The sequence below is a fragment of the Eleutherodactylus coqui genome, chromosome 11 (assembly GCF_035609145.1).
Source record: "Eleutherodactylus coqui strain aEleCoq1 chromosome 11, aEleCoq1.hap1, whole genome shotgun sequence".
Lineage (NCBI taxonomy): Eukaryota > Metazoa > Chordata > Amphibia > Anura > Eleutherodactylidae > Eleutherodactylus > Eleutherodactylus coqui.
The window spans coordinates 99,607,427-99,622,803 of record NC_089847.1 but is presented as its reverse complement, the minus strand read 5'-3'; the positions used below and the strand labels follow the sequence as shown (position 1 = coordinate 99,622,803).

The window sequence follows — 15,377 nt, the reverse complement described above, 5'->3', positions numbered from 1 at the left end:
AAGAGAGAAGAGGAGAGCGTGAGCGGACTCACGAATATAAAGAAGAAGAGGAGCGGAGAGAATAACATAATAACAGAGCATGAGGAGCCAACAGCGGGCACCAGCCAGGACCCCGGGCCATCAGACTCCGGATTTCACATCAGTCGCTTCACCCGCCTACAGACATTGGGTAAAGGAGGCTTCGGAGAGGTAAGTTTTGTAACTTCCCATTTTCTGGTAAATATATTGTATTTCTATTTACTGTGTAACTGAATGCAAACTAGTGTCTTCTGTTATCAGCCATTTCATCCACATCAGAGGCTTAGGATACATTCACATGTAGCATCAAAATCCTGTATATAAGAATGGATGTCTATAGGTTGTCTTTAGGGGTGGTATGGCAGTATTACTCAGACAGTGTATGTAGTAGCATGTATTCACCTGGGCAGCATTTTGGTGGGGGTTGGTCTGTTTAATATCATTTTTGTAAGATCTATTTTTCCCACTTTCCTGTCCGTTCTCATTTGACTTTGAAAAAAAAAGTATTTTGAAAGTGGATCTCCCAAAATGTCATCTGAAATCAGCCGTACTGGTTTATAGAATGGCAATACTATATGGCTGAGGTATTATTTCATCAATATACAGTATGATGATATCTTTGGGTGTAATAATGGTAGGATTGGAAAAATGTGTTGTAAATATTATTTGAGCAATGGATAGTGCTGGATATTATGTATGTATGATGGCATTAGTTACCATAATATGGCAGTATTATATGGGACCATTGTGGACAGACAGACAGACAGACAGGTAGGCGGACAGGTAGGCAGATAGATTAGATAGATAGATAGATAGATAGATAGATAGATAGATAGATAGATAGATAGATAGATAGATAGATGATAGATAGATAGATAGATAGATAGATAGATAGATAGATAGATAGATAGATAGATAGATAGATAGATATGAGATAGATAGATATGACACTTACTCACACTGAAGCACTGCTGCCATAGAACATTGTCAATATTGCTATAATGTTTGCACCTGTATTGTAAGGTTCTACAACTGTTTGTTGGATTGAAGTGAACCTGCCGCTGATGCGGCAGCCAAGTAAGGCCTCATGCCCACGGCCGATTCGGATTCCAACTGAGAAATCTTGCAGCGTAATCAGACCTGGCGCCCCCCAGAGACCCCAAATCTCCTGCGCACGTTGTCCTGCGGTGCGGATTGTAAATCTGCAGCTTGTTACATTTTATTGCAGATTTTTAACACAAATTCTAGTTTTCACATGAGGGTTTGTGTGTTTCCTGCAAATGTGATGCAGATTTGCTGTGCATGGACCCGGCCGTAGGCAGCAGAATAGCCTAAAACCCCTACTGATAAATCCCCCATGTAATAAATGTATATGATTGTTCCCCCTGGCCGCTGTCAGTGATCATTTCCTACTTGTTTTCTTAAGGTGGTCCTGGCCTCATTCCCTGGCAGAAACATTTTCACAGCCATCAAGATTGTGGACAGAGGAAGCGGAGCAGATATGATATTGAGAGAGCGACGGATACTCCTGAAGGCCCAAGACTGCCCCTTCATATGCCATCTATATGCCGCACAGCAGTCTGCCAACAAAGCCTACTTCATCATGGAGTATCTGTCTGGAGGAAGCCTGAGGGCAATGATCAGGATGTGCGGCCGCCTGGAGATCAGCAGTGTGAGGTGAGTAAATGACTAATCAGGAGACAGACAGACGGACGGACATGGGGGGGGGGTACATAACTGGTCAGATGTACAAGAATGGAGGACATACAGGCTGCCATAAACAGCGCCTCCTCTCTTCTGGTGGTGACAGACACATTGATGATGACATGATGTTAGGGGACTGATTTCATGTCATTGATACTACACTCTTCTCTCTGTCAGATTCTACACAGCGGAGATTGTATGCGGCCTCCAGTTCCTGCACCAACGCAACATCGTCCACCGGTGAGCAGAATTTCCCACACTTCTCTGCTTCCTTGTAATAGTGTCCCAGCTTTCCCAGAGTCCTGAATTAGGCCCGGTTTGCTGTCCTACATCCCCAAGTCTTCTGTATCTGCACTGATTTGCATTTGTCTTTTCTCTTTTCATTGCAGAGACATAAAGCTGGACAACATCATGGTGGACAGAGATGGACACATCCGCCTGATCGACCTGGGGCTGGCCCAAGACGGAGTCACCTCGTCTAATAAGATTTGTGGAAGGACGGGCACAGTTAAATATATGGCCCCAGAAGTGCTTCTTGAAAAGGAGTATGACACAGCAGTGGACTGGTGGAGCCTGGGGATTGTTGTATCCAGGATGGCGGCAGGACAGTCCCCTTTCTACCATGGCTCCAAGAAGGAAAAGGTCATCGAATCCATCACCACAGAGCAGCCAAAATTTCCATCTTGGCTTGATGCCAACTTAAAACATCTTCTGGAGAGACTGCTGCGCAAGAATCCTGAGAAGAGGCTGGGTGTCTACAAGAATATCCGAGGTCACCCTTTCTTTACCACCATAGATTGGGAGGAACTGGAATTGAAAAGATCACGGCCGCCATTCAAGCCATTCAGGAGAGTTTTGGAGAATAAAAACCTGCAGTGGCCGGAGGATGGGACACCCCTTCACCCCATGGACGGATTCGATTTCACTTCACCAAGCTGGACCCGGTAGGATTTTCCTCCACTAGGGATGATGTTCTTCAGTCTGGCCTCTGTGTTCACCATCATTGTTCCTCTGGTGTCAGACAGGAGGTCATATAGTAATCCTGCTTCATGTCACCATGTCAGGTCCGCAGTCTTCTGTCTATTTGGCTTCATTATTGTTGCTCCTGTAATTAGTGTCTCTGCTTCTTCTTAGGATGACGAGAAGAATCCGATAGTGAAGGAAGCCACAAGCATCTGGTAAGTACCCTCTATATACACCTACACATACATATCTGTACACCTATATACACCTATACACACAGGACACCTACCATTATATCCATACATTGTAACAAATCTTCACATGTCTTAAAAAGTTTATTTTAAAAACATTTTCTCTCTTATGTCTTGCAGGCTCAACCCGCACCGACTGTCTCCTGAACCCACGACTCTGCTGCTGTAGAAGACCTCGGCTTGCCTAAAACATCCTCTCCATCAACTCTGCTGCATATTTCCACCACGCTTCCCTCAACCCTGACATCATCTGCTGTAATAATTGGCTGACATCAGGCATCATCCTCTGTTGAAGACCCTCTTCGCCCCCAGGAGTGGCCTGTGCTTGATTGGCAGCTGGCGAGTTCAGGAAAAATAGCCCGAGTGACTATTATCCCTGAACTCCTGGTTACCAGTAAGACCTCGGCACAGGCCAGGTAAGTAGCATGCACATCATACATTAAAATAGACACAAGTGTAGACATTAACACATACATAGACACAAGTACACACACTGATAGGTGTAGATTTCGGCTTTGATTCTGGGACTTGTTCCGACCGCCATATTTGGGGTCAGGAAGGAATTTTTCCAACCTGAGGACAATTGGCTCGTACCTCAAGGAGGTTTTTGCCTTCCTCTGGATCAGCTCACAGCCTTAAATAGGGTTAGGTTTTATTTATAGAGAAGTAGCCACATAAATAATACAATATAAATACATATATAGAAACCTTTAGCTTTGTAGGGTTTCTAGCTGACATCACATACACCAGGGAGGTGAGCTGCTGGCGTTTGATCCTGAGATTTATTCTGGTCGCCATATTTGGGGTCAGGAAGGAATTTTTCCCCCTTAAAACAGGATAATTGGCTCTTTCCTCAAAGGGGTTTTCGCCTTCCTCTGGATCAACACAGTCTATAAACAGGTTTAGTTTGATACACTTTATATTTCACACATGCAGTAAATCGTAATAACTGATTATATATCCAGATTTATGAATACAAAACAATATGCTTTATAAAGTCAGATAGATTTAATCTCGGCTTTGATCCTGGGACTTGCTCTGATTGCCATAATTGGCATCAGGAAGGTATTTTTCCCCCCTTGGGTACGTTGACAGGTAGCGGAAATACTGTGAAATACTGCAGCGCACATCCTTTACGCGGCCACCGCTACTGAGCCCGTGGCCACCGCTGCTGCTGGTCAGGTGATGCACCCACTTCTACCATCACCTGACCAGCGGCAGCGGTGCTCAGTAGTGGTTTCCGGGTGAGGAATCTTTCCGCTATGTGTGAACAGACCTTTGGCTCGTACCTCGAGGGGTTTTTGCATTTCTCTAGATCAACTCAGCCTCAAAATTCCCCAACCTAAAATTCACCATTGCCTATAACTAAAAATAAAATGTTCTTTCTCCCCTTATATCTTTGTGTCCGTGTCTTTATTTCCACTGGTTGTCTCTGTAGTTTTCGCATTAATGGGTCACACACAATATGCCGTATTTTTGCAAACTGAAGGTCCCCACAGAAGTCTATGGGAGGGACGCAAATGCTCACAAAATACGTGCAGAGTTGCAGGAGCTGAGCAGCTTGATATATTGTTTTATGAGGATGCAGTGCATGACTGTACATACAGGGGGAGCTGTGTATGACAGTACATACAGGGGGAGCAGTGTATGACAGTACATACAGGGGGAGCTGTGTATGACAGTACATACAGGGGGCGCTGTGTATGTCTGTACATACAGGGGGTGCTGTGTATGACAGTATATACAGGGGGAGCTGTGCATGACTGTACATACAGGGGGAGCAGTGTATGACAGTACATACAGGGGGAGCTGTGTATGACTGTACATACAGGGGGAGCAGAGTATGACAGTACATACAGGAGGTGCTGTGTATGACAGTACATACAGGGGGAGCAGTGTATGACAGTACATACAGGGGGAGCTGTGTATGTCTGTACATACAGGGGGTGCTGTGTATGACGGTACATACAGGGGGAGCTATGTATGACAGTACATACAGGGGGAGCAGTGTATGACAGTACATACAGGGGGCGCTGTGTATGACAGTACATACAGGGGGAGCTATGTATGACTGTACATACAGGGGGAGCTGTGTATGACAGTATATATAGGGGGAGCTGTGTATGGAAGTACATACAGGGGGAGCTGTGTATGACTGTACATACAGGGGGAGCAGTGTATGACTGTACATACAGGGGGAGCTGTGTATGACAGTACATACAGGGGGAGCTGTGTATGACAGTACATACAGGGGGAGCTGTGTATGACAGTACATACAGGGGGAGCTGTGTATGACAGTATATACAGGGGGAGCTGTGTATGACAGTACATACAGGGGGAGCTGTGTATGACAGTACAGGGGGGAGCTGTCAATCACTGATAGCTCCACCCATCGGACTGTTCAGCTTAGAAAATGCATAGGTATATATAAATAAAATACAAGTTCTACTGAATCTTTCCCCATAAAACTATATACAATCCCCTCAGCTCCTCCTGCTCTATAACATGATGTCTGCAGTTTGGACCACATGTTCAAGATGACAGATTTCCTTTAAAGGGATTATGTCAAGTTCTAAAGATATTCCCTATCAATACGATAGGAAATAAGTGATTGATGTGGGCCCAACCGGTGGGACCCCCGCTAATCACGAGAACAGGGGCCCCTTATCACCTATATGAAAGGTGGGGGTCATCAAGCCTGTGCGCTGCTGCTTTATTCATTTCTATGGAACTAGTGCAGATAGCCATACATTGTAAAATCATGTGAGCTCCCATATTCTTATATCACTTTGCTTTATTTTGAGGAAATTGCCCTTAAAATATTATTGTCTTCTTGCATTATTCCCAAAGTACAATGAAACACAAAGTGCAAAAACATTGTACAATTCCAGAAGCCAAACCAAGGAAACCATTAGTGTTATCTGACCGTATAGTTACCTCTAGTCTGCATACATTCACCGGGCTGCAGAATATGCTGGCGCTCCGGAAGTAATAGGAAATGCACTAAATAAATGAGAATATCCTCAAATGCCAGACCAGATGGAGTGTGTTAGTAGGCATAATAGTCTGTGCCTGTTCTGTGCACTTTCACCCACCTGCTATATTGTATCCTTAAAGGGGTTGTCTCGCGCCGAAACGTTTTTTTTTTTTCCATAGGCCCCCCGTTCGGTGCAGGACAACCCTAAAGGATGTGTTAAAAAAAAAAAATTATTTACCCGAATCCCCGCTCTGCGACGTCTTCCTTCTTCCTTCACCAAGATGGCCGCCGGGATCTTCACCCACGGTGCACCGCGGGTCTTTTCCCATGGTGCACCGTGGGCTCTGTGCGGTCCATTGCCGTTTCCAGCCTCCTGATTGGCTGGAATCGGCACACGTGACGGGGCGGAGCTACGAGGACCAGCTCTCCGGCACGAGCGGCCCCATTCACCAGGAGGAAGACCGCACAGCGCAAGCGCGTCTAAAAAAGCAAGAAGACATCAGAATTAGACGGATCCATGGCGACGGGGACGCTAGCAACAGAGCAGGTAAGTGAATAACTTCTGTATGGCTCATATTTAATGCACGATGTACATTACAAAGTGCATTAATATGGCCATACAGAAGTGTATAGACCCACTTGCTGCCGCGAGACAACCCCTTTAATCTTAGATTAAAAAGTTGCAATTTCCAGAGACCCCAAAGAGTGCAGCTATTTCCTTCTAATTTCTTGCTATTTCATATTGGACTATTGTTGCTGCAGAATACCCCCGGGTTTGCATGTATCTCCTGTTCCACCTGGACTATTGATGTTGTTGTAGTGCCGACAATTCTATCTTTTGCTAAGAATGTCCATATACACATCACATTAAAATGTCTCTGAGTCAGAAGGGTATAAGAGAACAACAGCCAACTGATGAACATCTGACAATACAATTGTACTATGGTATGGAGAACCAATGACCGAGTGTAATCGGACAACTATTTCAATAAGACATTGATTTAAAATTAGGTTGTCCACATCTTAAGGGCTCCTTCCCACGGATGGATTTCCGCCGCGTAGAACGCGGCGAAAATCCGCCACGTTGCCCGCAGCTATTAGGTTCTATTGAACCTAATAGCTCAATGCTCACGGTGTGGAATTCCATTGCGGAATTCCGCACCGTGAAATCACGCGTCCTCACCCGCGGCATGCTCTATTTGCCGCGGGTGTACGTGCGGACGGCTTCCATTGCAGTCAATGGAAGCCGTCCGTCACGCTATCTTCCGCTATAGCACAGTGAAAGATAGCGTGAAACCGCTTCCCTGCCCACGGCCAGCCGCGTCATGTGATGCTGTGGGCATGTCATATGACGCGGCCGGCGCGTCACGTGCTCTATTGCGCATGCGCGCCGAAGCGTCATGCGGAACGGAAGACACCGGATCCGCATGTAAGTATTGGGGTCTATGGGGGGCGCCGTGACGGCCTTGTGCAGCCAGTCTAACTATTAATGACCTTTGTTGAAGGTCAGAGGAAACAGTGCTTGTGTTACCAACCTAGGCCGCTGCAATATGTACAGAGTACAGTGTTCTTGCTCCATATACACAGTCAGCGGCCGACAAACAGCTGATAAGTAGGGGTCTTGAGTGGTGGATACCTGCTGATCAACTATTGATGACTTGTACTGAGGATAGGTAATCAGTAGTGAATAGATAGACAACCCCTCTAAAGGGTTATTCCAATCTTAGGCACAGGATATGCCATAAATCTCTGATAGGTGAGGGTCCCAGAGTTGAGAACAGCACCTATTAGGAGAGTAGATAGGTTCACACTGTACATACTTGGCTGTTGGTGGACTGGAGGTAAATCTTGAAATAAGTAGTGACCTAGTGTTCTGCAAATCATGTCCTATGAGGAACGGTTAAAGGATCTGGTTAAAGATGTTTAGCTTGCAAAGAAGAAAGCTGAGAGGAGACTTAATAGCGGTCTACAAATATCTGAAGGGCTGTCACAGTGCAGAGGTATCAGCCCTATTCTCATCTGTACAAGGAAAGACTAGAAGCAATGGGATGAAACTGAAAGGGAGGAGACACAAATTAGATATTAGACAGTGAGGGTGATCAATGAATGGAACAGGTTACCATGGGAGGTGGTGAGTTCTCCTTCAATGGAAGCCTTAAAAACAGAGGCCGAACAGACATTTGTCTGGGATGATTTAGTGAATCCTGCATTGAGCAGGGGGTTGGACCCGATGACCCTGGAGCATGGGCATAACTATAGGAGATACAGTTGCACCCGGGCCCAGGAGCCTTAAGGGGCCCATAAGGCTACTTTTCTCTATATACGGAGCCCAGTACTATGAATAAAGCATTTTATTGGGGGCCCTGTTACAGTTTTTGCATGGGGGCCCTGAAGCTTCAAGTTACACATCTGCCCTGTAGATGCCTTCCAACTCTACCTTTCTATGATTCAGGACCCTCAGGATCATCAGGATATCATTATACAAAATGCAATCCCCCAACCTACTCCTAGGCAGAGTCTGCTGTGGTTGGGGGTAGCCTCCCTTCAACCCATTATGGCACAAAAGTTTAGGGTAAGAGCTGTCAACCACCCAGCTGTCAATATATGCTCCTGTGGAGGATTTGTGATATGGTGGCATCCTCTAGATCCTCTAGATGCTAGCAAGAGATCGCTTCTGGTTTTGAAACTCTGCAACCATTAAATGGATTTTCCAAGTCTACAAAATTAATGACCTATTTTATACGCGATCAGTGGGGGTCCCATGCTCAGGACCCTGGTGGACCAGCTGTTCACTGGGCCAGCTGTCAGCCTGTCTTGCAGGCACAGCTCCTATTGAAGTGAATGGAAATTGTAGATAGGTCAACAATTGTCAAGGCCTGGAAAACTCATTCAACGTGGATGTTTACCACCAAATGTAAATGAAACCAATAAAGAGAATCTGCCACCATGTTTATGCTGCCATCTTTGAGGATAGTCACGCTTATTAGCAACCTAGGTTCCTGTAAAGTTCTTGGGGGTTTTCTCTGATCTTCTTCAGTTATCTGCATAGTGAAATGCACCCTGTAATGGGTGACACCAAGCAGGGAGGAATCCTTATTGGGGATAAATTAGGCTTAGTTCACCCTGGATAAGTATCACAGGGCACACCTAGGACACTTGGTACACGTTGCGAATCGCTCACTTCTCATTCAGTACTCGCGGTCTATGCGATACCCTGAGCGGGGAGCGCATAAACCCGAAGGCGAGAAGTCAGCGAGCCGCAATGTGATATTATTCTCCCAAAAAAAGCATCAATGATCATTGACAAATCGCAGCGATTTTTTTCCCCGCTGCAATATCGCGATTGCCCATGTGGTAATAGCCAAAAGGAAAGCCTCATCCTTGTGAACATCAACTTTGGGCCGGTGAACAGCCTGTCAATAGGGGTACCAGGAAGCAGCCCCCACCCCTCCTCTGTCAATCTACTATTGAGGGCCTATCCTAAGGGACCGTGTAGATGAAACCATTTTTATTTGAATGAGTGAACAAGGTCAGAGTTCGTTCGTTCAGCCTGCTTATACAGACAGATATATCGTTCGCTTGTTTAAACGAGCCGTCATTCATTCACTGTACAGCGGATGGAAGCGACTGAACGATCGGCATTTAAACCGAACAGTTGGTGAACGAGCCAACAGTGACTTCTATGCTTGCATAAAATGAACGGTGAATGAAAAGTCCTTCACAGTTTAGACAGAAATTTATAAAAAGAAATCTTTTTATGAGATAATTTTTTTAAAACACATATAAAACACAAATAGGGCCCTACACATAGACCTCCACATTTTGTAGAGGTGTACAAGTCTCAAAAGAGAGACTTACTACCACTTGCTGCCTATAGTGTTTGCCTTTTCCTGATATACAAAGGAGGGTACTAGTAGGTTGTATCAAAGATAAAGCAATGTGGTAGGCAAGTAGGTCTAAGAAAGAGTTCTACACTCAGAACTCAGGATATCATTCGCTTGCTATACATCCTTCCCCGTTGTCAGTCTGTTAGTGGATCGCTGTTCATCAGTCCTACTAGCACTTGAGTATATTAGTAGATAATGCTGACAAACGTCCCACGTGAATTCATGAATGGGTGTGAGTGGGACCTGCCTCTGATTGGCTCAGGCTGAGACAATCAGGGGCAAGTCTGAGTCACACCCCCTTCACACCCACTGCAGGCCGGCCGCGCGGATCTCCGGCTGCCGGGAGCAGGTGAGTATATATATATTTTTTATTTTAACACTTTTCTGGATGAATTGCAGGGAAGGGCTTATATATTTAAGCCCTTCCCGACAATTCATCCAGGGCTGTCCGGCAGCCCATTGCTTTCAATGGAGCCGGCTGTATTGCCACCTCCATTGAATTCAATGGGCAAACATCGTTCTTCTCTGCCACAGCTGTTACAGCTGTGGCAAAGCAGAATGATTTGTCTTCTATATGTTCTCAATGGGGTCGGTGCTGCTGCCGCTGGCCCCATTGAGCGCATATAGAGAAGAGAACAGGAATCGCAGATCGCAGATAGGTGCGATCTGCGATTTCTGTTCTATAATTTATCAGACGAGCGCATAAAAAGCGCTCATGTGTCCGATACCATTGCAAAGCAATGGTTTCAAAAAATCGCCGGACGCATGCGCAAATCGCGCAAAAAAACGCCCGAGTGACTAAGGCCTTACACTGTATTTACCCGGGCCAGTGCGATATAGGTCAGAGAAAATTGCAGCTGTAAACCTGCGTTTTTCAGGTTTCTGGGAAATGTACCCAATCCTCTGCCACGGCTGTCACAGAGTGGGAGAAACTCGCTTTTCTCCCACATTGCTTCCGCCGGCCCAATTGAAAACAATGGACGCTGCGATGCGAGTTCACGCAGCTGATTTGTTTCCCGCATCGCTCATGTGTATGACTCCATTCAGAAGAATGTGGTTCAGATTTGTACGTCTCAAAACGCACAAATGTTGCGTGGTTGTATCACCCATGGTGCCCATAGTTCAGTTCGGAGGAGTCCGGGGATGTGAGTGGGACTTTTCAGTCAGCGCAGGCGCATACCCTTAGAGAACAGTATGTGCGCACACTGACTTTAGAATCAGAGACCACATGTTGACTTCCAGGGGGGGCAGCTCAGGAACACGGAGCTGGGGAGGTAAGCAGAACACATCCTGGACTCTTCCGGACCCATCCTATGTGCACCAAAACTTCATAGTGCTTATAGGGGACGGCTGGTTGCTTTTAAAGCGGTTGTCCAATTACCGGACGGTATCTCTCTAAGGCCTTAGTCAGACGGGCGTTTTTTCACGCGATTTGCGGATCGCATGACCGGTGCCCGAAAATCTGCTCCTAGCCGCGTTTCATTAGAAACGGGCCGAAGCTGTACAGCGCATTGCATTCAATGGAGCCGGCAATACAGCGGCTCCATTGAAAGCAATGCGCTGAGCCAATCAGGGGGCAGGTCTGACTCACACCCCCTTCACTCCCGCTGCAGGCCGGCCGCGCGGAACTCCGGCTGCCGGGAGCAGGTGAGTATGTATATTTTTTTTATTTTAACACTTTTCTGGAAGAATTGCAGGGAAGGGCTTATATATTTAAGCCCTTCCCGACAATTCATCCCGCGCACGCCGGCAGCCCATTGCTTTGAATGGAGCCGGCTGTATTGCTGGTTCCATTGAATTCAATGGGCAAACATCGTTCTTCTCTGCCACAGCTGTTACAGCTGTGGCAGAGGAGAATGATTTGTCTTCTATATGTTCTCAGTGGGGTCGGCGCTGCTGCCGCCGGCCCCATTGAGCGCATGTAGAGAATAGAACAGGAATCGCAGATCGCAGATTGCAGGTAGGTGCGATCTGCGATTTCTGTTCTATAATTTATCGGACGAGCGCATAAAAAGCGCTCATGTGTCCGATACCATTGCAAAGCAATGGTTTTAAAAATCGCTGGACGCATGCGCATGCGCAAATCGCGCAAAAAAGCGCCCGTCTGACTAAGGCCTAAAGCTGTGTTCACACACGGCGTTTTTTGTTACGGTTTTCAACTGCAATTAAAAACTGCATTAAAGAAATCGCAACAAAAAACGCCATGTGTGAACACAGCCTAATAGGGCTGTCTACTAAATTAATAAATTGCTATACTTACCACTCTGATAGGATCCAGCACTGCAGTTCCGCTGCGATCCTGGTGTTTATTGTGATCGCGGCTGTCGCAGGAAGTCAGTTGATTGCAGCCAATCAGAGGCTGCAGTGTCACGTTCCTGAACTCCGGCCATCATGGAGCACCAATGCCAGGAAAACAAACAGTGACGATGTGGCCTATATTCGGCTGCAGTGGTCACCTGACTTCTTGTGACGGCCGCTGTCACAACAACAGTCGGGACCGCAGCGCTGGATCCCGGTTATGGTGGACGGGTCCGTATAGCTCTTTATTATTTTAGTACAGCTGGTCTGATTACTGGGATCACCCTACTTTCTCAGAAACACTACCACACATGGCCCTGGCAAAGCATCGCGCTTTTCCGCGCTTTTACTTTGTTTTCAGAGGGAGCGCTCCGGTCTCCAACAGTGGCTTTAGCACACCATATCATTGATGAAGTGCGCTAAATGCAGAAGATAGAACAGAAAGCGCTAGAAAATTGCGGCGCTTTCCATCGCAAGGGTGCGAGCATCACAGCATTCAAAAAGTTGCAGTAATCGCAAAAATATGTCTCCATGAGAGTGGCCTAAGGCTAATTTTACACTGGCGAGTGTGATATCGGGCCATGAAACACAGCCTCATTGTCACACTTCTGTAGCTGCTCGGTCACTGGATTAATATATGGGACCGTCTGGAACGCCAACTTTGACAGTCAGCGAGTTTAGATGATCTAGACAGAGGCTCAGTAATCGCAAATGTGGAGCGATATGCCGCAGGGTATCATACAGAACCTGTATATCTCCATGCCTGCCTATATCACACCGTGTATCCAAGCCAGAGGCGGTACAACAGGGTACTAGAGCATCCATGCCTACCCATATAACATCTTGTATACAAGCTAGAGATGGTACAACAGGGTACTAGAGCCTCCATGCCCACCCATATCACACCTTTTATCCACGCTAGAGGCAGTACAACAGGGTACTAGAGCCTCCAGGTCTGCCTGTATCACATCTTACATCCAAGCTAGTGGCAATACAACAGGGTACTAGAGCCTCCATGCCTGCCCGTATCACATCTTGTATCCAAGCTAGAGGTGGTACAACAGAGTAATAGAGCCTCCGTGCCCACCTGTAGCACATCTTGTGTCAAAGCTGGGGGCGGTACAACAGGGTACCAGAGCCCTCACTCCAACCTGTATCACATCTTGTATCCAAGCTAGAGGTGTTACAACAGTGTACTAGAGCCTACATGTACACCTATATCACATCTTGTATCCAAGCTAGAGGTGGTACAACAGGGTACTAGAGCCTCTATGCCCACTCGTATCACATCTTGTATCCAAGCTAGAGGCGGTACAACAGGATACTAGAGCCTCCATGCCACTTGTATCACATCTTGTATCCAAGCTAGAGGTGGTACAACAGGATACTAGAGCCTCCATGCCACTTGTATCATATCTTGTATCCAAGCTAGAGGCGGTACAACAGGATACTAGAGCCTCCATGCCACTTGTATCACATCTTGTATCCAAGCTAGAGGTGGTATTAGATCCTCCATGTCCATCCGTAACACAGAGTTTATCCAAGCCAGAGGCTTAGCAATGAATCACAGCGCAGAGACTGCTTAGACAGCTTTTATAACAGTGTAGTGCCATGATCCGCTCTGGATTTACACACACAGAGTCCTGCAGACACTGATTACCCCTGGTCATGTGATCCCTGACTCCTCCCACACAGGTACCATCATCACAGGACCTAGTATCTGCTGGCCAGTGCTGCAGGCATATTAGCCTTTTATTCTCTATCTCAGTACTATGGAGCAATTCCAGCAACCTCATTGGTTCTGATTCACAATTCCAGCAACCAGATTGGTTGTTTGGGCTGTCTGATTCAGCCTGGATGGTATGTTTGTTATCACTGACAAAACTCCTTAGAATATAACTTTTATTATTAGAATACTAAAAACTAGAAAATTGTGGCTTTTGCACAAACAACATAAACAATGGTCTACTAAGGGACAGAAGTGGGGGCCATTTAGGTAGATGAAAGTGTGAGGGTAAGACCAAAAAAGTAATAATGGAAGGTCTAATAACCCATAGAGTGTGCGAGAATCAGGCCAGATACAGGGCTCTACAATAGAAATAGGCCCAGTTTAAGAAGGTATGGGTTCTGGGTGGTTACTCAGCACAGTCATGCGGTTCACTGGAAACGGTTCTAGTATGGCTCGACGCGTTTCTGTCATTGACACGACTCTTCAGGAGCCTAATTTAAAAATGAACTGTAAAAGTATGACAAAATGGACAACTTAGTAGATATCCTACTAGACCTAAGCACCACAATCCTAGAAATGGTCTAGGAATTGTAAAATGTAGGGATAATCCCTTGTTATGCTAGGTAGGGCGGTTCTCAAATGGTTAATCTCCGCATTAAGAATTACGTATGTCACCATTTGTGTTTACATAAACCCATTAATATAAATAGGTGACACAGGGCTAATTGCCATAGAGACCCTCTTCCTATACTCAAAATTCAGTAATAATGCAGAAAACTACTAAGATGCGAGTATAGAAAGGACCAATATTCCGATGAATGCTAGTAGATACTAGCTAAATAAAGAAAATGTATAGGTAAGAGAACCCAAAATAATAAAGTCCAAAGCCTAGCAGCATCTCCAGCCTTGAAGGTAGGCTGGAGGTATATGGGCATGGTGAGACTAATGCTGTCTTATAAAGCTAAGTCTAGTCACGCCTCCTAGGGGGTAGGTGCCCCTTCATCCAATCAGACAGTCCGTCACCGCCCCTGTTTCCAATCAAGTAGAGTAACTTATACAAAGTATGGGAAATCCTTTTGCTCAAGAAAGAAAAGAAGCCGTCACCCGTGCATGAGTAGATTGTGACACCCAACCCGGTACCCGATCGCCGCTGGCCTACCTACATGTGCGGCGAAAGCGAGGCCCCGTGTCGCTGTGTACAGCCGGGTTCACGTGTGTGCGATCACGTGACGCGTGGCAAAATAGTTGCCGCCCACGTAATCTCTGGTTCCTCCCACTAGGTCACGTGATCCGAATAGACACGGCCCCATGACAAGCTGTGGCAACCGGCAGCCGCATTGCATGGAGTGGGATCGACCACCGGTCCCTCTCCATACATAACCTGAACCCGCAGGACGTAACTGTACGACATCTAGTGTTAGGGGTTAAAGGGGTCGTCCCACAAAATGGAAATTATTCCACAGGATAGCGGATTACTGCGTGATTGGTGAGGGTCCGACCGCCAGGACCTCCACAGATCATGAGAATGGGCGTCCCAAATAGGGTGTTGA

The 15,377-nt window shown here is 46.3% G+C and overlaps 1 protein-coding gene across 1 annotated transcript; it reads left to right on the top strand.

Annotated features, from left to right (window-relative positions):
- The first annotated feature begins 1,687 nt into the window (after positions 1–1,687).
- LOC136582874 (protein kinase C delta type-like) lies at positions 1,688–2,899 on the top strand. Its single transcript, XM_066584157.1, has 4 exons — positions 1,688–1,695; positions 1,900–1,962; positions 2,112–2,666; positions 2,857–2,899. The coding sequence occupies exons 3-4, from the start codon at positions 2,134–2,136 to the stop codon at positions 2,876–2,878; spliced, it is 555 nt and encodes a 184-aa protein (XP_066440254.1). The 5' UTR covers positions 1,688–1,695; positions 1,900–1,962; positions 2,112–2,133; the 3' UTR covers positions 2,879–2,899.
- The last annotated feature ends 12,478 nt before the right edge of the window (positions 2,900–15,377 follow it).

What these genes read in the sequence shown, in the direction of transcription:
- LOC136582874 (XM_066584157.1), top strand. Translation starts at nt 2,134, where the DNA reads ATGGTGGACAGAGATGGACACATCCGCCTGATCGACCTGGGGCTGGCC. An exon ending in ACTTCACCAAGCTGGACCCG is followed by an intron (nt 2,667 to 2,856) that starts GTAGGATTTTCC and finishes GCTTCTTCTTAG; the next exon opens with GATGACGAGAAGAATCCGAT.